Genomic DNA, 25,619 nt, shown 5'->3' on the forward strand with positions numbered 1-25,619 from the left:
TTCAACTTGCCATTGACCAGGAGCCCCAGGTCCCTTTCCACAGCACTGCTCTCCAGCTCATTGTTCCCCAGTGATAAGGTCAACAAAGGCTTCCTTTGCAGAGGCATTTTCCTGCAAACAGTGGAAGAAACATTTTGCTTTTTCAATATCATTGTGATGTACGCTAGACTTTCAGCCTGTTTGCTACAACCACAGAGCTTAAGAGTTTTCTGTGCTGCAGTCAGTGTGTGGCAGCAATTCATGAAGATGTCTCCACCTAACTGAGGAAACAGCTGCCAGCTTTAAACAGAGCTGGAATTACTTACTTTCCCTCTGTCACACTGAGAAAATTGTTGTTATTAGGGGTTTGATACTCATTTTTTGAATGGTATTAATACTGATTTTCAGCCTTTCTTGTAGAGTTGCTTGAGTCAAATAATTTTGGCTGTCTTTAATTCAACTTTTTTTTTTAAGTAGTTACATGTATATTTGTTACAAATACCAGAATTTTAGAACAGGTTAATGAAAAAACCTGAAAACTTGAAGTACATGATTTGTGGGATGAGGAATGGGCTTGTTGGCAGAGTAGTGAGAGAATTGAGAGAAATGCTTCCTATTCCTGCTGCTGATCCACATTTATTCTTGACCCTCGGGAAATTCTGTAAGCCCTCTTTTTCACATGTGCTTATTGTGCTTCTGTCCTTTGAGTGTCCGATGAACACCTTTACTCTTAGAAAACTCAGCAATTGGTGCTTGTCATTCTGAAACTAAGCCTGTTTAAGGTCGCAACTGGACTTTATTCAAGTAAAATTCTTCAACAATTTTTTCTTACGGTAAGGTAATACCTAAAGTATAACTGTGTACCACAAGAACATAGGGAAGATGAATTCATTAATATTTAGAAGGTATTCAGATTTTGTTATGAGAAGCATTGTATAAATTCTAAGTAAATATGGGCAGCCTTTTTTTATGACTGTATGTCTGTGTAGATCTATCCCCAGTAGGATCGCTGATGGAGAAAGAAAACATGTGAGAGGAAGCAGAGCCATCCTTTAAATAATTTTAATAGTATAAATTGATATTCTGCATAATGAAATGGGTTTATAAAAGAAGAAGTATTGCTAAAGCATATCCTTCTATCACTCTCTTTCTTATCTGGAAAATTACTTTGAACCAGTGCTCCTGTTAGGGGAGGGAATAAAATTATTTACTAAATCACTTGGCACTCCACTTCTGAGAGAAAACTTGAGTCCACAGCATTTGTGACAACATTATGTTCTTGTATAGGAAGAAAATTCAGCTATTTACATATTAAAGGAATTGCTTTCTAATGCTAGACACTAATATTTTATTGTGTATGCTACCTAGCTATTTTTTTTCTATTTTATATGCAGTGCTAAAGGACATAAGGAAACTCATGTATAAACAATATTCTTATGTGTTTGTTAGTACTTACTTATTTATCCTGTCCTAAAAGTTGAAAATTGTACAGATAATAAATATGAATCTAAAAGACTTTTAAAGCTAGCTATAACATACTGGGTAAGAAAATCACAAACAAGTAGTGAAGTGCATAGGTATCTGGACTTTGCAAAAATAGTGACCATGATTACTGCTGATACTAGAACACATTTCCAAGTTTTATGATGTTGTGACTGTTTTCCAATTCTTTGATCTCAGTCTTCATATTATATATTACTGGTCTTCAATAAGCAGGCAAACATACTGGGTTTGTGAAGGTGGGTTTTTTAATAAATGTTTCTACAGTAGTCCAGAATGGTTAATTATTTTGTGGTTTATGGTATAATGTCTTACAAGTTGTCTTTTGAAAGAAAATAGATTCATAGTTTCAAAGAAAAAGATGTTGCAATGTATCACTGTTGTGCCTTGCGTGGCAGATCCACGTATTTATCTCATCATTGCTCTGACCATCCCAAGAATATTTCATGGTGTTGCTCCAAAGTGACACAGAGCCCAGTGGGGGTCTCTGGTCTTTTTCCATCTTCTATTGATTGGGACAAACAGGGTGCTGGAGGGATGCATGGTGATGATGCAGTTTAAGCTCTGTTCAAAGCAATTGAGTAACTGTAAGCCTAATATTTATCCAGTCTTATGGTATGAATTATAGAATGATCCCTTTAGGGATGACTTAAGACCCAACAAAACAGTTGTTTTAAAGGTCTCTGCACCTGCAAAGGGTAGAGCATCTGCTTGTTACTGTGTGCTGGCTCTTGGCTGTTGCTCAAAATCCAATAGCTTTGTCCTGTGTTTAGAGGATTGCCTGTTGTCCTTTGGACTTTGCTGGATGCTGGTAGTTGGCACTTCCCTTAAACCCCTCCAATTACAAATGTGGTAATGGTGGTTATTCTGAAAAACTCTGAAAAGTTTTTTTTTTGGAAGGCTAAACTTGTTTGGAATGCATAGTTTGTTCAACTACTGTGTTCAGAGAAAAGATTAAAATATATTGTCAAAGATGTAATAGTGCCTACCCAGAACCTTTGACATCTTGGAGCAAGCCCACCCTGATGATCAGGGGGTCTGGAGCACATGGCACGCATGGAGAGGCTGAGAGAACAAGTTTCATATTACCTTTGCTAAGAAGTCTTAAGGGGATCTTTTTCCTGCCTGTAGCTGCCTCAGGGGACAGTACAGAGAAGATGAAGCGAGACTTGTTTCAGCAGTACACAGTGGAAAGACAACGGGATGAATACAAGCTGGAAGATGGGAAATTCCAGCTTAATATAGAAAGAAACTTTTTGCTGCAGGGAGGGTGCTCAAACACTGGAATGAGAGGCAAGAGAAGTTGTAGCATCTCCATGCTTGGAGACTCAATGCAGCCCTGAGCCAAGCAGCCAGCTAGACTGGAGAGCTCCAGAGGTGCCTTTAACCATATGTTATTCTGTGATTTGATTGTCCCAATCCAGTCCATCTTCCTAGAAAACAACCAACTGAACTAAAATTACCCCACAGGTTATCTCCTAGCACGGTAGCCGCCATATGCTGAGCCCTATCTGTAGTTGGATACATTAACTCCTCTAGACTAGGATCCAAGTCAGTCTTTCAGGTGAGTTTGGGTTTCTGAGCTCTTCATCTTTTTCAGCTTCCTAATAATTTGTATGCTTTGACCTTTATGCAAGCAAAGTAGATGGACTGAAGTGGCAATGCTTATTCAGCTGGCTTGGCTCCACTCCCGTTTCGTCATTATCGGAGCCATCTACATTTTATACTGCATGAGGGTGGTGTTTTATGAACCGAATCCAAGGCAGACTGTAGGTCAGGGTTGAATGGATGGACGTATAAAGTCACTGAGTGTTTCTGCCAACTCGTTTTGTCTCTCAATACACTTGGACATTTATGCAAGGTTACCAGAAATAGGAGTCTTGTGGGTTTTTAACAGTGTTCTAAACAGGTGTTTTTAAAATTTTGTGATTGGGTAGTTTGAATATTATTGTGGAGAATTTTTCCTAATGATTATGTTATTACTTACAAACAGTGCAGCTCTGACCTTTAAGGGAACATGCTAACTTCAGCTTTCCGTATGACAGATAAAGCGGATGCTATTAGATTTTATTTCTTGGAAAACAAGTTTACTTAAATGCTAACTAATACCTTTCTCTTTAACTCTAGGACTTTAGGAGAGTTAAGATTTGTAGAGTATTTGAAATATGTAGCAAGAAGACTTTCATAGTAGGTAGGTCATATGTAATCATATGTTTAAAAAATCATGTTATGATATGTAAAAAACCCCCCAAACTTCTAAAAATATGGAAAAGACATGAATTTTGGCCCTGATAGGGAAATAATTTTTCTTTGTCACTTTATATTGATAGAAAACATTAATAAAAATTCTTCAGTACTTCATTTTATAGTACTTCGTTCTGTCTAACCCCTTCTATCAGGAATGATTGTGTTACTGTTCCTCCAGTTCAGCCTGAAGGAAGAGTTTATAATCTTTTTCCAGGCTCACTGAACATTTTATCAGGAATTTCATTTTAGATGACAGATCCGTCTTGTCAGTCTTGGGGACTTATGGCAGAAGGGTACTGACTTTATGTTCCTTAATGATGGATTTCACCAGCAGCAGGAGAGAGAGGGACTGACCATCACCACAGACAGCCCTAAGGCTTGGATAGAAACAAAATTGGTGCTCGTGTTCTCTCCCTCTCACTTTTTCTGCAAACACAGTCTTCTAAGAACTTACAAAGTTCACAGTGCAGAGGTTCTGAATCAAGGTTTTCCCCCTCTTAAACAGTATTTGCTTGGGTTGGTTTTGGTTTGGATTTTTTTTTTATAGTCATAAAACTGTTTAGCATTCACATACTCTTTCATCACACTTGATTTGAGCCTTTTTTGAAAGAAGTTTTGTGCATAACCTTCAGGATCTTGTGATTATTCATGTAATTAAAATCTTCTCAAGTTTTTTTGACACCTAATACTACTCACTTTCAGTTTAATTTGCACCCCTTTTCAAAGCAGATATGAAACCTGTATGTGTTCTGAAGTATTGCAGAATGTGAGACTGCTATCTATGGTCGCAACTCTACATATGCAGTGGTGCAAGATGTGTTTCCATTATCACTCAGAGTGAGGTATCGCGGTTAGATAAACAGTCTAAGAAAAACATCTGTTTAATCCTTTGTCCTGGTCTGGAAAATACACTGAATGTTACACATTGTAAAAGGAAATACTGCAGTGGTAGGCAGAAAAACATTGTGCATATTACTCAATGTGTGGATTCTGGGTTCCCCATCTCAAAATGTTTACAGTAGAACTGCAAATAGTGTAAAGAGAAGAGACAGAGATGGCCCCTGTGAAAGAGATTTATTCTTCTGTATGCTTTAATTTGGAAGGTAGTGGTTGAGGGGCAAGTGTGATCTTTGCATATACATAGCATAGACAGGTGAGTAGGGAACAGTATTGCTGCTCACTGTCTCTACTCACACAATATCTGTATTATAAGAACTAAAGAAAACTTGCAGTTGGGATCTGAAAAATTGACAAAAGGTGTACTGTTTCCTGTAGGGTTGTGTTCAGCTCTCAGCTCTGCTCCATGGTGTCCTCAGTTTACTTGAATTAAAAAATAGACTGGACAAATTAATGCAAGAAAATCCATTGAGAGCTATTACGTTAAAAAAATCTTCTTCTGGCTCAAAGTCCTTGGGCTGTGAATTCCTGGAGGCTGAGGAAAGTGTTCAGTATACCTGTCTTGTAGGGCGTCTTCTGTTGTCGAGTGTTTCAGGTATGTTGTAAGGGTAGGTACACCTTCTATTTGAACTGACTCAGATTCTGTTTTATATACTAAAAATGAGTGCATGGGAACCTTTCTGTATTGTAAGATTTTTATTACTAGCTGCAGAAATCTGTCTTACAACTCCCATTTTTGTATGAGAAACCAGTTTAATTTATGACTTAAACAGATTGACTTGTTCTCTGAAGCAAGTTGTTTCTTAGAGAAATTAGCAAGTTAAAAGTACGCAGCTGAGTTATGAGGCTAATTTTCAGTCTGTGGTTTATTTGACTGGCTGTGGAGTTAAAAATTAACAGTAATTTGGGGAATTCACAAAGAAATTTGGACATTCTTTAAGTTCTTTAAGAATTAGTATTTACCCATTGTTTATGAACAGGTTTCAGAGTTGTCAGTATTGAACGTAGCACATTTTTGCAGAAATTTTATTACATCAAAGCATCACTCAGTCATTATAATTAGACAAGTTTCGCACTTAGAGAAAAAATATTTGGAAGGTGGTTGGGGACGGGTAGAGAGATAACTGTGCTCTTTTTAAACTAGAGATTTAGCTGTCATCATCATCTTCAGAAACCATCTTAGTTCTGTCACACCCCTTTCCTCCAAAAGTTCATAGTATTTACTGCCTTTCTCTTACATTTTAATTTAAGTAGTGCAACTAAAGTAGTTAATCTTCTAGATTGGTAACTGGTTCTGCTGTGAATAAGATTAAACAAATTAAATTCTTTATCTTTCATTGTTCATCCTCCCCCACTTTTATCAGTAACTGATAAATCTCACCTCCCATTCTTTAAGCTTTTTTCCTATTCTCACAGTCCTGCAGTGCCCACACCTTGGACACATTTAATTTTGTTTATTTAGGTATTTTCCCATAGTGAGATTGTAATTTTGTAATAGTCATATATATATATATATATGTGTGTGTGTGTGCATATGTGTATTATATAAAATATGCACATATATATGTATGTGTGTGTGTGTCAATCTCAAGTTATTTATGTTAGCAATCTCAAGGTCTTTGTGACCTTGTAAGTGTTCTTCAGACTGTATCATGTGACGTAAAAAGGAAGAAATGTGTCTGGTGCCAAGAGTTCAGTGACGGTTGACTGTGAGCAGCAGAAGAGGGAGTGGGAAAACAGCAGCTTCGGGAAGCCGGCAGAGCTACTTTTGTTTGTAACTGCTGGCTGGAGAGCAGCCCTGTAGCATTCCCTCACTCCCACCCCAGCCTGGCCACTCCTTGTGCAGCTGAGGGACACCTGGAGACCTGGGGAAGAGGAGGGGCTGTAGCACCACCATGCAAATGTGTGAAATGCAGGTGCTGCAGAAAGACAGATTATTTCTAACAGGAGACTTCACAAGTCTAGAACCAAAGTGTGTCCTCTATGACCTTTAACTTTCAAGTTATAGGGAGAAATCATGACCTTACCATAGCTTCTTTGAATTTTATGAAAAATTTTAAATGGGTCATACAGAAAGGAATCACCATCAGTGTTCACCCAAGGTGATTAATGTCTGCATTTTAAAATTAATTTATTTTTGCCGTGGAAGCAATATTAACACAAAATCTCACTTCTTCCAAACTTCATTTGTCAGGCTGATTTAGAGCAAATTGCTAATTTACTGTTCCTGCTAATGTAAAGGTCAAGAAAAAAGGAAAGTATTTAAGGGAAAATATGTATTGAAGTAAATCTCGGATGCATGTTTTTCAGAGTAAGATTTATTGATCTTTTGACCAGAATTTTACTGTGACATTGTCACTGTTCTGTCAAACAACTGAGGTATATCTCTTAATCTCTTCTAAATAAATACTGGCATAGGAATGCAGCAGTGGCTGACTGTACCTTTATTGACCAGCTGCATTCTGATGACTAAGATACTGAGCTATTGTGTGCTTCACAATAGAGTTTGTAAAAGAATATTGAATGTCTGTGGATGATTTCTGGCTGGCAGAGGTTTCCACATTATGCATCTGAACTTTGCTGGTTTGGCTTCAGTCATGTATTCTTTTTTCATTCCTTATGTTAGTGTCTTCCTGAGGAGTTTGTATTGCAGGGTGATAATTAGATTTTAGAATGTCAGTTTACCGCAAAGGAAAACAATTTTAATATTCTACATTTGACTTTCTGTTTTTAACTGTAGTCATTTACTCATTGTCATATATGCTTAGTTTCTAAATATATTTTGGTTTATAAAATGTTTTCGTAGGCAAGCTTAAAAATCATTGCTTTGCTAAGGTAGATTCATTAGCCATATGTATGCAAAAAGATTAAGCCTACCATGATGCAATCTTAGTTTACCCACTGTAACTTTCTAATTACAGTTATAATAGAGCATCCTCTCAAAGACTCAGATGAAATTTTGGTAATCTTTTTTTTTTTTCTTAGATTTCTGAGTCCCCCTCTTTTGAGGTTCAATTTCTGCCCCTTGGATGTTTTGGTCAAGTATTTCTTTACTAATCATATGGGTGCAGGAAGAAAAGTTGTGCCCTACAACTCTTTTTCTTTCTATTTCATATACTTGGTTCCTTTCAAACTCCTGACTACCAAATAAGATAATAACCTGTTCAAACATTTTGATGCTAAATACAGTGACTGAGAGTTTGCACTCTGCAATTTAACTGAGGGCCCTAAATTGATCCCTGTGGCAGATACTTAAGCACTGTTTGGTGTGTTACATTGCTTTTAATTTTCTGTTGCTGTCATGTTATTTGATATGGAGTTTGGCAATAAAGAAAAATCAGATTCCTTTCAGTTCCCTATTGGAGTAAAGTATCCTTTCTTCTTAGTGCACACTTCATTCATTTGACTAAAGCAGAAAGGACGTGTATGAGGGCTGATAGCTCCTTTCCCTGCTGCAGAGAGCCAAGGATTATTCTATAAACAATCCAGTTCATTTCTTACTGTATATTCTCAAGTTCTACATTTGCTTGCCCTGTGTCAAGTTCTGGAGCAGGATTTAAATTCCCTGCACGTAGCTATCTTTAGGGCTCACATCTGGATGGCACTGCAGGAGCATATTGCTGAAAGCAAACAGACTAGCAGTTCTGATGGTAACAATGGAGTCTGAGAAAATACTGGATGCATGTATAAAATTCCATTAAAAAGCAGGGAGTGAGAGGGATGTCTAATGCAGTCCATTTAATGCGGAACTCTCCAGAGAGTGAAGTGGGGATTATGTCTGCTCCCGTGCTTATTAAAGACTGGTATAGAGGATGCTTGTTGGGCGAATGGTATCTCCATAACAGACGCTCTGATACTCATGAATACGTTTCTAATTATATCTTAATGATCTCACCCACAAATAGGAAAACAAAAATCTTTGTCTCCCTGAGTGGTTACCTTAGTGGCTGCAGGATTGGCAAGGTTTAGATTTTCCATCTTCTCTCACTAATCCCAGGGGGCTTCATTGTGAGAAATGAGATGTGTTTATGATGGTGAATTAGATTGCTGTAAAAGGTTATTTCAACAGACAGTTGGGAAATCATAATAGAATAATTTAGTAAAAATGGGAGCTAAAGTATGCTTAATGAAACATGATTAGATTTAATTTTCTTGCTATTTCAATCATTAAAGGTACATTATGCTTTCTCAGACCTCATTTGGGCTCTTTGCCATGGACCCACTCTTAGTAACAGACTGAAACTTGCATGTTCCATTAGGATATGAAAATGGCTAATGATACTCTAGTCTCCTCTCCCTGGCTTTTGTAAAATTTCTGTTACTGGCTTTTCAGATATATTTTACCTGTTTTCCTCTTTGATCCTTTTATTCCCTAACATCTATTGTACACATTTTTCAGTATGAATAACTGTTCAGGGAGTATAGATTGAATGAAATGAAGTAAAAGACTACTATAACTACCTAATAATTGTGAAGTGGCTTATTATGAGTAATTAAAAATTGTTAATTTAGTTATTACTAGGATTCTGTGTTCTAACAAAGTTCATATTTTAATTTCTTCATATAAAATATGTTTTTATCCAGTGGTACAATTCTTCGGGTTTATGTGAGCTTTTTTTGGTTTGGTTTTTGGGGGGATTTTTAGTTGGGTTTTGGTTTCTTTTTTATTATTTTTCTTTATTCTTCCCTTTTACAGTGCAATGACACATTGTGTGACACCACATATGGGCTAAAATTTCTGTCTGGCCTCTAGTGTTATTAAATTTAGTTCTCGATGATATTTTATGCCTCTCTCTTAGCATCAAAATGCTACTTTGATCTAAAAATATCCAACTCCTTTTCAGGCTATTAATTCATATGAGAATAAAACTGCTCTTTGCTGGAAGACAGCATGGGTAGAGCAGCAGAACCTTGCTGATCAGCTCAACTGGTCAGAGCACCAAGGCTGTGGGGTTGATCCCTGTATGGGCCATTCACTTCAGAGGTGGACTCGATGATCCATGTCAGTCCCTTCCACCTCAGAATATTCTGTGATTCTGTAGTCATGGCTCCATTTGTTTTCAGGATTCCAGCCTGTTGTTGGGGGAGGAAATATAGGGATAATTTCAGTGTTTCATGATGTTACTCCACGTTGGATGTATGTTTCACTGAGAAAGGATTCTTTTGTTCAGGATGAATTTTCTGCCCAGAGTTGCATGGGAGGTAGAGGAGAAAGGCAGATCTCAGGGTAGCCAGTGGCATGTCAATCAGGAGTGCTTTAGGGGAAGGGCCCAAGCGCAGTTCCAAGTTCATAATCACCCTAGAGGAAATGGTTGACTCTGGGTTTCTGAAGCTCAAAATAAATATTTCGAGTGCTAAGCGAGATATTTTACTAACATCTCTCACCATCTCCTACTGAAGTTGCTTCAGTTTGCATATACTAGATTTTCCTTGCCACAGAGCCTTCTGATGATCTGGATTTTCACTAAAAATTAGGAGAAATGAAAGAACCTGAATCCTCTACATTTCTTGTAAGATAGCGAACCACTGTGGGTTACAGGCGGTGTGATAACCTAGCCAGTGTGTCAGTGCACACTGGGAGTGTTTGTTTGAAGTCAAACATTTGAGGAAATTGAAAGTCTAGCTCCATTTTGAAACAGCATAGAGTCTCAAATCATCGATTTTTCAGTGTTGCTGGAATAGTTTCATTTGAATTTTGTATGTCATAGTTGAAATAATTTATGAGAAAATGTGCGTGTGTGTGTGTACATTCATATGTCTGTATATACATATTTAATGGATCCTGTCCTTATAAAGCAATAGACATAGGTTCTCCTATAATCATTTAGTGCCTGTTTACTGCTGAAATGAGCTCTATAAGGGGCAAAAAAGTCACTCTTTAGGGTGTTGAAGGCACTGTGTTACACTCTGAAGGCACTGGAATCTCCTGTGTTTCCAGGCAATAGTTGCCTTAACTGTGGTAAAAATCAGGAAGATTTGAATTGAATCTATGCTTGGAATTACCCCACATATTGATGGCTGAAGTGTATCTCTGTCATTAAGTGGAATTTATTTTCATAAACTATACCAATTTTCAAAGCTGTATTCTTAAAGTTGATTTCCCGAATGAATATGTAGGTATTTAAATAGAAATGACTTGGGGAAAGAGATGGGGTGAGACTATAAAGAAAACTATTATAAATTATTTGGAGATTACCCTGGAAAGTTGTGCAAAAATAAAAATGCTGTTCAATATATTCTTAATAATACTAATAACAAAATACAGTATAACTTCCTCTCTCTTTGAGAAAGGAGTAGGACTTGCTTAGAAGAGGCTCCTATTTTGCTGAATTTAGCCATTTCTGATTCTGCCTTTGAACCATCTGTTAATCTCCGATGAGAACGGAATAAATTAAATGTGATGTCATATTTATCAGCAAGAGGTATACTTTTTTCCAAGTCATAGCATCTGATACTGTTTCTCAAATGCTTATGAGGAGCAGAATTTGTTTCATTTCCTTGTATTCTTGTAGATGTGAGTTAAGCTTTTAAATTGTAAGTTGCGCCTTTGCTTTTCTTTGCAACGTGGGAATTGACTTCAGAACAGGTGAGAGTAAGAATTTTCAGAAGTGGTGCTTGGGTTGTGCTAGGCAAGGGCAGAGAGTGCTTCAGGGAGGATCAGTGGGGTATCAGCTGACCTTGTAGTGCTTAGTGACTGTAAATTTTTCAAGCTGTCTACTGCCTGGCACTATCGTGTTGCAATGTATGTGGCAGTGGCCACTGCAGCACAGCATTTAGAGGACTGGTGCACAGGCCTCCAGAACACAGAGGTCTGATTCTCACCCCGTCATTATGGCAAGTTCCCATGTTCCTAGTGGTTCTTAGTTTACATATTTTAAGTTTATTGGTTGAGGAATTCTCCACCCAGTTTTATGTATAAGTTCATGTTTATGCATTTTCCTTAATTGCTTATGTATTAGTTCTGGAAAGTTCTCCTGTCTTCGATGCTCCGTTGGTCTACTCATGTAATTCCCTCTCTTAAGTTATCCCTATTGGATATTCCTCTGTTATCTCCTCCTCCTCAGTCAATCCCCATTGGTTGTTCCCCTTTGTTTCACCTCCATATAAAATGGTGTGTTCTCCCTTTTTTTTTTGGTCTTTGTCCCTGGACCCTCCACTGGCAGTGAACCAGCGGGAATGTACACAGATACCCCCCTCTCGTCCTTTGCCTCTGCTGATGCTTTTACACCACCTTTGTTTGGGGCTTGCTCCTTGCAAAGGAGCCAGCTTTCCCTGCAAGCTGCAGCTGACAGGTTTCCCTCTTTGCTGCAGCTGACACCAAGGGCGTCTGCAGCCGGACGCTGTGCTGCCTCGGGCAGCCCGAGCAGTGTCACTACTGAGATTGCCACCATGGCAGCAACGCTCAAGCTAGTCCGAAATTCATTTGGCTATATGCTTTTTTATGCACTCAGTGGAGCAATTACTACTTTTTGTCTTTTCTTCTCAGTTTAATATTCTCAGTGATGAGAACTAAATCAAAGAATCATAGAACAGTTTGGGTTGGAAGGAATCTTAAACTATCATCTAGTTGCAACACCCCTGCCCTGGGCAGGGATGTCATTCACTAGACCAGTTTGCTCAAAGCCCTGAGGGATGGGGCATCCATAACTTTTCTAGGAAACCTGTGCCGGTGTCTCGGCACCATTGTTGCAAATAATTTCTTTCTTACATGCAATCTAGATACTTTCTTTTAGTTGAATCCCATCTTAAAGTCGCAGGAATAGTAATCTCTTAGCACATAAAAATTTTTTAAAAATAAAAATATTATAAACCTCACATTGTAAGTATATTTTGAATAATAATAATTACTATTATTGCCATTCTTGTTAGCGGTCATCTCTTTCTCCATTTTACTTCCTTCTCATCAGTTCTCTTTCAGATGCTGTTCTGTAGCCTAGCATCACCATCAGGCTGTTGCTGGCTAAGGGAACAGTTGTCTTTCAATATCAGTGAATTCCAGTGGCTGGAAGATAAAATTCCTGTGACTGATGTTGCATTCATGCTGTCAGTATTTTATAGAGCTAAAATGGGGCTGTCACTTCATAAGTACGTTTCTGAAGTGTATGTACCTGAGATACGGCCTACTAAAGTGAACTTCGTGTTCAGTTTTTCTAGGGTCGCAGGTACAGACAGAATAAGTATTAAATGCAATGCAGGAAGAAAACAAATAAAAGAGTAAAAATCACTATGAAATGAAAAAATGCTATTTTTGCCCCAGACCGACATAACCAAGATACCTACACTGTCTTTGGTTCTGGTGCCGCAGGCATAGCTAATACAAAAGCAAACTCTGTAGAGTCTGGAAACTGCAGCAATATCCTAGAAAAATCTGAGCAAGGAGAAGGAATGGTCATTTAACCTTGGAATTCTCTCTTTTTAGCCTCTAGATTTATTTACTTGTTCTTTTTAATTTTTCATCTTGACTACAACCTGTTTCTTCTGGTAAAGAGTAATAAAGCAAAATTATGTTAATCTTGCACAGAATTTGATTAGGGAATGGGGTTGGTGCTTGTTTGTTGGACACCAAGTTCAGCTGATGAGTGGTTTGTATAACCACTATATATTTTTGGATAACAATCAATTTCCTTCCTGTTGTGTCTACAAGAGGAAGAGTGTTTCTAGTATTTACATAGAATAAGAAACTGTACTTCCTTTTGCTAGATGATGATGATGATGATGATTATTATTATTATTTCCAGTTGAGAAATTCTCTGTCTATGAATACAAACTGCTCCTTCCAAGTGTACCCAAACAGGGTTCTTAGTACCAGACTCATTTCCTTTTTCCTCTCAAAGCAGTGAAACTTTTGATGGCTGTATAAACACTGTATTTTTTAGGCCTGGATTGTACAAGTTTGTATACTGACATTAAGAGACGTAGCAAATGCTTCAAGTCTTATTTAGCTTAAATATGTGTATCAAATCCACTTACACTCAGGAGAGTTTTAATCACTGTAGTGCACACACAGAGTTAGCACTACTCTGAATTCTAACCTTGCTCCACTATCATAGTTCAGTTCTGTTCAGACCACTGAATCCACCTCAGCTCCTTTTATTCTTGGAATTCATATCCACAGCGTGGCGTAAGAAGAAAATACATTCAAGTTCTTGAATAAGTGCCAAGATAACGCTGTGATACATGGGGTGTGAAAGTGTGTTTGTGTAATACACATACTGCTTATCAGGAAGATTAACTTGAGGTATATTTGAGAATAAAGATTATATACCACTAATTTTTGGAAGAAGAAACTTTATAGAGATAGTTTGCCCATAAATTCCAATCCTGTAGTTCACAAAGATACTGTAACAGACTAAAAATACGGGGTTTTTTCTGGGTTTGTAAGTATTTAGTAATGTGATTATGGTAAAGATTTGCTAATGTCCATGGTCTTTAATTAACTGATCAACAAAACCCCAAACCAGCAAACCCAACACACGTGAGCCTACTATGCATTCCACTTTTTTTCAGTGTTTAGTCATCTGGAAACAAAAAAGCTAAAATGGAGGAGATACCCAATTCTGTAATCTTCTGCAATGTCAGAAGGAAGGGACAAGACTAGTGATTTGAAAGTTGTTGTAATTTTAGTGTTGAATCAATCATGAATTGTCTCATTCTGACCATGGATATTAAGCACTGAAAAATCATGCCAAATAAAATCTCCCTGTAATATTTCTTTAGAGTACACATGAATTTCACTACTAAGCAAACAATCTTATTGTTTAAGAGATAATATTGATTGAGTATAACACCATAAAATATCACTGTATTCATTAATAGACTTATTTAATAATTTTTTTACACTTAGTAAAAACAGTGGTTTGCAATGTAGAGTTTTCATTTGCAGCAATCAGTTCACAATTTCTCTTGCCTTGACTGCCTAGTGTCCTAGTAGGAATATAGTTTGCTTAGAGCATAATTGCTTGTCTAAGCCCAGGATAGAAAAATGAAAGAAGGGCCCTCTCTCTTATGGGATACTAATGCTGTCTGTGTTACTCTTCAGCATTTCTGCCAGTCTGTTCACTGAGGAATATTGTTAGTGCTCCCATTTCCTGCCATGTGGTTTGGTGTCAGCTTGGTATCAGCTAACAGATGTAGCTTGCTACTGTAGGAGTGGCTTGAGTGCAGAAAGGCTGGAAGATGAGTTTCCTAGGACATGCATGCACAGTAGTGTGTGTGCTTTGAGCTGAACAGATTGATAGCTGGTAGAGCCTGGTCGTTGAGTATGCTTGTTTTCTAAATGCATGTCTCTTTGGGAACATGCAAAGTCTCTATGAACAGGTGTCCACAAGTGAGATGTACAGACTGACTTAAAAAGAAGTGAGAATTTCCTTATGTCTTTCAGTCTAGTAATCGACTACTTAAATAGTCCCTAAAATAAGTAATAATAGAAATTGAGGAATGACGTATTTTGAAGGAGCCAAATGTAATGAAACTATACCATTACTCGAGTAACAGAGGATTCAATAGGTGTTCCCTTTTGATTTAACAGTCCTTCATTGTTTTCAAGTTTAATGTAACTTGAATAACTAGTTACCAACCTTCTCTGTTGTAATTACAGATTGAGTAAATGTGAATGTGTGGGAAAAAACCTAATGCTTTTCAAACTAAATAGTATTTTGAGGGTAGAAGGCATAAAGAAAGGAGTAAAGTCAAAAATATTAAACATGTAAATGTGGTTTTCCTGCCACTGTTGACAGCTTGAATATATCTCTCTACGTAACTAAATTGTGATAGAGAAAAGCATTCTTTCCTCATTCAGACAGGTTCAACTTCCTTGTACTAATTTGTCATCCCATGGCTTCTCATTCAACACCTTTTTCACCAACACCACTGAATTTTAAGGAAGTCTGTGAGTACAAAAAATAAAACATTCAATTTGAGATTAAGAGGGATAATGGTATTTTTTCTATCATTTTTACTTCCTTGTAAAAGCACAGCTTTTCCTCAGTTGATTTTTTGTTGGGTTTTTTTTTTCAGTTATGGAAAGTGTCAGGAAAGGCTTTTTAATCCCAATCTTGCACACCTCAGTAGGCAGTGGAAACTGAGTCAGTACCAGTTTTTGCTTTGAAATACTGCTTTAGCAACTAGTTAGCTATGGATATGGGAGTAGGTTCTGAGGGAGAAGAGACAGAGACCCATTCCTTAACAGCTGATGATGGATTAATGAACACAGAGTATAGGAGACTTCTTTCCTTGTGGTGGCAAAGTGTTTTATGCATCAAAGCAAAATCCGTGTAGAAAAAAGATGTCCATTGATTGGTATCTGCCATTCTGAGTTCTTTAAGAAGTAGCTTTTAATGAATGCTGAAAATGCAAGTCTGGTAAGTGAATATTTTGGTATGGTAATTTTTGGCATAATGTTTGACTGCAGCTCCCAAGTGACTTTGCAGTTCAAATGCTTCACTGATACTTGGCACTCTCCAAAGCACCTACAGATTTATGGTTCTAAATATGAAGTTACTACTGTGGTGGTATCTATTACTTGTAAAGTTTCGCTTGCTTCAGAGCATACCAGCATAAATTCTTCCAGAGTACTGGATCTTCATTGATACCAGGAAGTTTAATCCTCCAGAGTGAGATATCTGTATAGATACTGTCTGTTAAGTTGTGTGCAATTTTTTCTTTTAAGGAAACTTCAGTGTTATTCACAATGAATAGTTTTAATCCTCGGGAACCTAATTTGCTTGGCTACTTTTTTCTAGGTAATGGGTAAAATTGTTTTTATGAGAAATTGCTTCTGAGTGTCCTCTCTGTGAAGGAGCCTGACTCTGCTTGAGAGAGGAGCCTACTCCAACTCCATTGACAGTAAAGAAAATTTTCTGTGAGAGTGGAGTTTTTTCACTAAGGTTTTTAGGTGCAAAAGGATAAACTTTGAGGTTCCATCGCTGCTAGAAATTTAGGTGTAAATTTGTAGAAAGAAGAAATGTTACTCTTTTTTAAGAGCTTCTGCTGAATTGCTTTGCAGTTCATCTGTAACAGTGAATGTAAGATTGTGAAATTTTGCATTGCCTGCTGCAGTGGGTATTAGAACAAAATCCAAGACTAATTCTACTACTTTCTGTTGGTTGATGCTTGACATTCTAGGTTTTTATTAATGGTTGCCTTAGTCCTTCAAAATCACTACTTTTCCCCATCCTCTCCTGACTTTGCCTAAGCACTCAATGACTAAGAATGCAGATGCTCTTTATTTTTCAAAATTACCGCAGGAATTTCTGTGGAAGTTGCAAGACTTATAATCTTCATGTGTGAACTGAATATGTCACTGTTGTGATACATCTGAAAAGCATGGTCTTTCTAGAAATTGGTTGTCAAATTAGTAGTTGCTCCTTTTTGTATGACTGTACCCAGAGGGAAATATTTGAAATATTAGTTCTGGTAGAACTGTACTTTTGAAAAAGGCTGATTTTTGAAAAGCAGAGTAGCAAGAAACATGACTGTGCTTACTTCTGATTTAGATAGTTAATAAGGAAAATAGTATTACCTTAGAGATCCATATTTATATGCTTTCAGTTTGTACATAATTGATCTTATGAATCAAAAGCCACAAAATGTTAAAGATTAAATTAGCCAACTAGATAAGTTTCTGATTGTCTCATAAACGAAGTAAAAGCAAATCAGAATAAGCAAGGTTGAATGCAATATTTAACTATGTTCCTGTAAAGAGGTCCTTGTTAGCATCAACATTTTGGTTTATTTCATCTCAACTATACTGTGACAAAGAATCATCAGATAAGAATGGCATATTTTAATAACTATAATTTGAATATCATTCATTTCTATGATTTTCTTCTTTCAATGGATTTAGTGTATGAAAAATCAAGCCTCTATCTTCTCATGTCCCCTTACTTACCTAACTTGTGTTCATAGATCATATGTAAGCTTGAGAAGGAGAGTTTAATCTCTCTGATTACATTGAATGAGCTGTACTGTGGTATGTAGTGTAAGGTTTAATTACAGCATATCTGTAAACGTAGCATTTAGGGCTTTCTCTTCTGGATTCTTAGATACTTAAGTAGGAGACATGTACGTGAAGTCTCCCAAATTGGAAACCTCTTATCACAAGTGCAATCTCTTTTGTTATCTAAAATGTAATTAAAATACTGTCGTTTGCCTAGTGCCGTTCTAAATTCTAATCCACTTAAAGGAAGAGAAAAAGCAGCTTTAGCCATAGTATCTTGCCAAGATTCCTATTCCCTCTTTGCTATTTCACACCCTTTTACCTAACTGGTTTAAGTAAATACTTCAACTGATTTCTTTTGTGAAAGCACAACCCTTCAAAATTAGAATGAAAAGTGTAATGGCCTAAATACAGTTCAGTTCTATTTGAAAAGCCTGATTTATCTTCTGTGGTTTCTTTTTTTTTAATACTAGTATTTCCTTGTTATGCCCTTGGTATTTCATAGCTGTCCTTTTTAAGCACTGAAGCAATTAGTTTTGAGAAGGCTGATTCTTCAGGGTCCAGTGCTTTCCTGCCTTTCATTCACTGAAGCTGTACATTTTAATGAAGTTGTTTCATCTCTGTTGCCAAACACTAGAATTTTAGTGCTTCAATTCTAATTATCTCTGCTGGCAAATGCTATGTTTTATTAAAGCTGTCAAGTGCACTGTTCATTAAATGTCCACAGTCAGTGGTGCTGTGCACACAAATTAGATCATCTTTACTCCTTGATAAATTATGAAGTTAAATATTGTTATATAAACCTCTAAAATTGAGTCTAGCAGCAATCAGTGATGGCTTAGATAACTAAAGCATACCTGCAGCTTCTTGGAACTTAGTATCTTGTCAAAACCCATGTGGAACATACATTAAATCACTAGTAGTACAGCTGAGTATACCATTTAATTCATTAAGATACCATATTTCTTCCTCAAGATATCTACATTGCATCTTGAATTCTAGTTTATATGTACTTAGGGTTAGATAAGTTTTGTTATTTATGCTTTGATATAAGTAAAAACATCAGTGCTGGTCTTTCAGCAGAGGGTTGCACAGTGCAATTGTTGTCCATTAAAAGTAAAGATGCCTTCACTGAGATGTTACTAACCTGGTGAAAGTGAAAGATTGCTATCATGAGCAACTAACAGCTTCTCTTCTAATTGCATATCTGAAAGGGGAATTTTACTGGGAGGTGTGTACTTCAAATATATGAAGCAGTAAAAGATACTGTACTTGCAAAGAAAATATTTGAGTCAGCTCTCGTTTTGACGCTTGGGGATTTTTTTTGCTTTTGTTAATTTTATGTTCTCAGTGTATGTGTCATTATCTTCAGTAGCACAAATAGTCATTCTTACTATTTAGTGTATTGTTTTCTAGATGTTTTTTAGGAGAATTAATAAGATATTGTGATGATAGACTACCAGATAAACACATTGTTGGCCTTTTGAAAATAATGTTTTTCTTATCTTTCAGCTATCTGTCAGCTATCTGTAGGAAAATAACTTCAAATATATTTTTAGTACCATGGATTTATGGTGTCTGTTTTCTGTATTGGTTACCTTATCTTTTGAGGAATCTGGTGTTTATACTTTCCAACTTTGCTTTTGAGTTTATCAGGCTGTATTTCAGACCTTTAGAGGAACAGATATTTCTTGTGTTTTTTGTAAAAATCATGAATAACATCTCAAAATGCTATATGAAGTAAATAGAATTTAAGAGCTCTTGGATATATATTTTTAAGGGTTGGGTAGGAAGCTACAGTCCTTCAAAAGGCCTTCAAGGTATTCTTCCTTGTCTCGTCTCCTTATAATCTATTTTAGACTGCTCTAGTGTGAATAGAAAATTCATGTAACATGAAGTTGAATAGAAGGCTGTGTATGTTTATGTATTTGTCTGCTAATGTATTATTCCTTAACATACATATTTCATGATATTTATGGGAAATAATAGCATTTTATTTTTTTAGTGCAGAAACCGAAAGTGTTCCTTCGACTGTATTCAAGAGCTGAAGTGATTTTTGCCATCTGAAATGCTTAGCTTCAGACAAGTTTCATCATGTTCAACTTCAAATTTTTTTAAACTGCCTACTGTCAGACAGGAGATGGACCCTAATAGATGGTGTATTCTGTGGCGCTGAAGTAGTTGAGCAATACCAATATACTGAGAGATTTGTTGGGAAAGGGAAGCATGGAAATTACCTAAGTGCATGTGAAAAACCTATGATACATGAAACATGACAATTTTTTTCTTAGTTGTTATCACTTTGGACATATGTTTCTATTTGGCTTTGAGTCTGAAAATTGGACATAATATTTCCTGAACCTTCTAGGGAGATTTGAAAAGTACTCAGGCTAATTCTACATCTAAACTCAGATTTGTCAAGGCTTGTCCTATTTTGGCTTCTTGGAAGTTATCTGAATTATTACTGTCCCTAGTGTGTATATAAATGCTTTGGTTGTATTGCCTTAACCACCCTTTTCAATCTTGGTATGGGAGTGTAGTGAATATAACAGAAGAAAATAAATTTCTTTATAAACCCTGGTGCCTTCCTCCTCTCAGTGTAGTCTCAACAATTGTGAAAAATCACTGAAGCAATCATCAAACATAAGAAAAGCATTAAAAAAGTGATGCAATTCAATACAGTCATAGGTTTTTAATTTATCTGTGAAATTATGAATGTATACAAAGGAAAACAACAAATAGACTTACGGTGGGGTTATCACCCTGGGACTGAAAAGAGTAACGGTAATGCCATTAATAGAAGAAATATCATACAAAGGGAAATATTTCTGGTTCTGAATATATAGAAATTAGGTTGATAAAGTTCTGTGCCATTTTTAAAAGTCCTGACATATTAGACCTAGTTAAGAATTCTTTTAATTTAAAAGAACGTGGGAGAAGTTTTGGTCCAAGGTTGTAGATTAGGATCCCTGAAACTGATGTTATCTACCAAGATACTTGGCTGGTTTTATAGTATTTTAAATGTCAAATTTTAAGGGATTGAGAAAGTACTGCTTTTGTATTACCACACTTTTTAAGGTAATAGTCTTCTAACCTTGCAAAAGGAATACTAGACCTATTGGGTTTTGTACTGTTTTGTTTTTGCAGAGACACCAGGACAGTATACTTGGGAATACAATGCAAACTGTAATCGCCTTACTAAATAATATCGTTGCTAACAAAAGTACGAACATGATGATTCTCTTTGAAGAAGGTATGTCAACTTTTTTCTCCTCACTGTAGGTGTTTCCCAGTCTGTAGTAGCCAGCACTGTGTGAAACTAAACTTCTATCTATTTAGATTTTGTTGTGGTTGGTAGATAATTGCATTGTAACTGATGTCCTCCTCATCACTTCCTCTTCCTTCCTTCCTGATTTGATTATAAGTTTTGCTTTCAGAACGTTGTTCTTTCAAGAAAATGCACTTACAAAAGAATTACTAACTGAAAATGACATTATGTCTGTGAAGAATGGCCTTTGGAAGGACGGCATGGGCTGGAGTTCTGAATATAACAGTGCAGAGTGTAGGGAGAGACCTCTGCAAGGTCTTCCTTTTCCCACTAGTTAAACTTCTGAAAAGATAAATTGTACTGTATTTCTGCACGCTTTTAAGAAAGAGCTTCTGTTCCAGCCCAGTCAAGTAGACTAATGGGGTGAGGCCCAAACTGACTATAAAGTCTTAGTCTACAAAACATTGCACGTTTTCATGAAATGTTTATCACCTAAGTTGGGTGATAAAACACTGTCACAGATTGCCTGGAGAGTGGTGGATGCCCCATCCTTGAGAGCATTCAAGGTCAGGTTGGACAGGGCTCTGAGCAACCTGATCTACGTGAAAATGTCCCTGCTTATAGCAAGGGGTTTGGACTAAATGACCTTTAAAGATCCCTTCCAACTCAAACTGTTCTATGATTCCATGATTCATTTCACTGTATTTTATTATCTAAGCTTCTTTTATTTAGAAACTGGTTCTGAAGAAAAGGTTTCTGCTATCGGAAATCTGTATAAATTATAAACTTGTTTAGAGACGTACATTTTGATAGCATTTCTTTTGTTTATCATTAATGGGTGAGTGACATCTAGCAGTACAGATCCGTGCTACCATTTGTACTGTTTGCTGGTACGCATACCAGCCTATGAATCCAATCACGATGGGTGGTAGTAGTCATGTCCTCATTTTCGTAATTACCGTAGTAGTTAAAACACTGACCCAGAAAGCAAGAGAGCTGAATTCCTTTTTTACTCTTAAGGGATTGAATGGGCAATGCAATTATTCAGGAGACATACTGGTACTTGACGTTGCTGCTAGTAACATGTTCCTCTCCTCTGTCACAAATAGACCCACTCTGAAGTTAGTGGTGTATTAGTGGAGAACAGAGCCAAAAAAAAAAAAAAAAAAAGAGAGAATAGAATAGTATGACTAATTTGGAAAGGGCTGGTTCATAGGATTCTGATTCTTTGGTTGTTTCTCACCAAACTGCCTATCACACATAGAACTTCTTGGGGTTTCTTGAGATTTAGATGTGTGTGCTGCTTTTACTATCTTTAGGCACATCTGCTGTCTGTCAGGCAAAATCCTAAGTTGGCATTGACCTCAGTTGCAGCAGGGTAACTTGTTAAAACTGCACAATGCAAAGAAGTTTGTTCAAGTCCCACAAGCGACATAATTGGCATGCCTTCTTTAAAGTAATATACTCTGCCTTTCTGTGTGGCAAATTAGGTGCAAAACTGTTTAACAGCATGGCAGAAGTGCCTCCATTCCCTAAATATCTCCTCTTTATTGTCCTACAGAGCAAACTCCTGTGTGCTTTTTATGCTGCTGGTATTATGTCTGTGCTCTTTCACTTCTCATCTGCTTCAAAAATAAAACTTATCTCTTCAGTCATGCTAGTTTCCAAATTAAGGAAGCAGGATAGAAATACTATTAAAGTATTTTTTTTGTGTTATGTCATAATGACTCCAGTAATATTTTCAGACTAATAGTGATTAGATAACACTAACTTGGGCTCACTGAACTTCAGCAACCACACTAGAGAAAGAAGCACAGCAGCCAAAAATAATTTATCTCAAGTTAAATGTCCCCATCTTCTCTCATCCCTTTTCCCCATTGGCTGATCTTCAGAGTACTGGAAACCTGGATTTGGGCCAGCGCTTTGATTTAGGGTCTAATTGTCAAGTAAAGAACTTCTAAAATTTGTTTTGCAAGAATGTTATGAGAGTATTGATCTTGTAATTGCAGACTACTAGATTTTCTTTTAATTAAAAGGGGAGATAAGTTATTCTGTGCAAACTGGAGGGCTTTATATCCTTTGCATTACCATCTGTAAATAGACAAGTGTTCACATCCAGAAAATACCTTAAACTTCCACTGCCATATCTTTTGTGGCGATCTGTTTACCTATTGCTTTTTCTATCCCAGATTGTTCCCCGCCCTGTTCCTTCCCCTTAGCCTTTGCCACTCCCTCAGGCTCTCCCTACTGGTTCCTATACCCCTGCTCTGCCCATGTACCCCTCCTGAGCCCCTGACAAAACCTCCCTGCGCCGGGATCACGAGGTCTCTCTGCCTCTGAGGGTCACGGGGGCAAGATTTGATTAAAAATCTTCTCAAACCCTCATGGGGAGACCCTTCTCACCTCCTTTGCCATCACCGTGTTGTAAGGCTGATAGCTGCTGGAGCAAAACCACGGAGCCGTCCGAAATGAGCTACGGGATAGTGACATGGTTGCACTGCCCTAAGCAGCTCCGTTGAGCTCTCAGGAAAGCTGCAGCCTGCTAAACTAAACCTAGCATTACAACAATCTTTGACATTTAACTTTTCTTTTTTTAATTACTTTTGTGTGATGGAGAAGAATGCAATCTAGTAAAATGAAAACTGAGTTCCCTCTTGCAGAAGAATATCCTGGAGTCCAAACAGAAAAGCTGGACATGAGTCAGCAGTGTGCCTTTGTAGCCATCATGGCAAAAGAGGGCTGTGATAAGAAAGAAAAGCTGGAAGGTGGAGGAGAGTGATTATTCTCCTCCATTCATTGTAGTGTCCAGTTTTGAGCTCCAGACTATAACAAAGGCATTGACAGACTGGAGCAAGTCCAGAGACACGCAACCAAGGTGTTTGGGAGAGTGGATTGCATGATGTGTGTATTTTCAGCCTCTGTACTATTTTATGAATGTATTCCTTCCCAAGTGCAGAACTTTGTATTGGCCTTTGTTAAACTTTAAAAGGTTTCTGGCAGCCCTTTCTTTTGAGCTCTTCAGCTTCTTGAGCTCTTTCTGAATCCTTCAATCCATCATCACATCAGCTGCTTTCTTCATTTCAATGTCATCTGTAAACTTGCTGAACATGCATGTTATTACATCCTATTAACATTGTGTCTGTGCCGTTAATGAAGGTATTCAACATCCATGAGCTATTTGCCTAATTAAAAAAAAATAAAAAGGCTGAAGACAGAGTATTATGGGTCATCAATTTTCCTTATTTCTCCATTACACTGTGATAATTAATTCTTGTATATATGGAGCTTTAGAAATTAAAAACCATAGATACTTGCTGAACATAAGAAACAACTCAGGTTAAGTGGTCAGTCCTGTCAAGATTTTTGTATCTAAGAGTCAAGACATTAGCAATGAAGATTTCTTTCCGATTTTGTGCATGCCTTTCTTCAAGTGCCAAGAAGCTGTATTTTTGCAGACAGATCATTTAGAGACCCACATCACTGTTTCCTTTTGTGCCTGTTAGCCTTCAGAACTCTCTGCTGAAAGGAGTTGTATGAGGTGATAGATTTTTTTTTTAAGGGGCTGTAGCTTACATGTTGAACTTTCCCCTTTCTCAAGAAAGTCTTGCATGATGGCACTTTCTGCATTACTACTTCTGTGATTTCCTGCTAATAACTATGATATGCTTGTGCAGTTCAGCAACTTTCATAGAAGGTGGATTGCCTAGCATTAATTTCTCTCATCCCTGAAGTGTGTCCTTTTGTGTTACAATATATCAGACATGTACCGATAACCACTTAAAATGTTTAAAGGTGAAATGGAGAATAACATATGCAACTGAAGTCACAGAGGGAATTTAAAATGGCCTGTACTTGTGTTATCAGCTATTAAACATTTGTTCTGTTAACATTAATGACAATTTCCACTTAATAATCAGAGGGGAATAATGCAATTCAGTTTAATTACTGAGACTGGAATTCAGTAAGGAGACTAGGATTAATATAGGGTCCCTGGTGAATAGTTAAGGAAAGATATTAAAAAGCTAAGACAATTGTGGTCATTTTTAGCATGGTCTTCTAAGAGAGTGACACTTACCCTCTCTTCTTCTGTCTTGACTTCTGGCTGCCAGTCTTTCTTTCCTCCCTTTCCCCATCTTTTGATATTGGACAGTTTTAAGTCCACTTGAACGAGCACAGAGATCCAAATATACAGAATATGTATTCAATCTATAATAAATAGTATCTGATGAGAGAGACCCAAGTTAATGGTGTAGTTTAGGGAAAGACAATAGCCTTATCAATTAAATATTCTTCACTAGTGTACAGCAAATAGAGCAGTGTTATGTATGACATGTACAAAATATATATATGTACTTATACATTACATATGTAAAGACCTATTATTAATTAATACATCTCCGTGGCCTTTTCAGTATTCACCTCCCATTTTCTTTCCAGGATGCCTGCAGTCTCTGTTTTAGGTTTGTAACCACTGAATTTAACGGTGTGTTAGTCAGTGCCTGAGGAGGGTACCTATGAAATGGTCCCACAGGCTTGGTCAGTGCATGGGAGCAACTCACACTGGAGGGTGTGCTTATAGTTGGGTGACATAGGACAAAGTAGCACCAAGGTTTCAGAAACAGGGGCAGGAAGTCATCAGTGATGAGGATGGTGACTTACTGCCGTGGAAGTAGGCAGACATAATAGGATGCAGATAGGTACAAAGAGCGGTACTGTTAGTTCTACTGGTCATGAAACAACCAGCTATACATTACTCTGTGCCTGTCATATTAAAAGGGCTTACATCTGTTG

At 37.2% G+C, this 25,619-nt stretch overlaps 1 protein-coding gene across 1 annotated transcript in view; it reads left to right on the top strand.

Annotated features, from left to right (window-relative positions):
• The window catches only part of ULK4 (unc-51 like kinase 4), a gene marked incomplete at both ends in the record, with an annotated part of 221,246 nt that overhangs the window by 108,288 nt on the left and 87,339 nt on the right, over positions 1–25,619 (top strand). Inside the window, one exon of the mRNA XM_082281603.1 lies at positions 20,708–20,813. Within this exon, the coding sequence (XP_082137729.1) occupies positions 20,708–20,813 (106 nt within the window). The remainder of the gene's footprint in view (positions 1–20,707; positions 20,814–25,619) is intronic.

Source organism: Coloeus monedula, assembly GCF_965178545.1.
Source record: "Coloeus monedula genome assembly, chromosome: 1".
In the NCBI taxonomy this organism is placed as follows: Eukaryota; Metazoa; Chordata; class Aves; order Passeriformes; family Corvidae; genus Coloeus; species Coloeus monedula.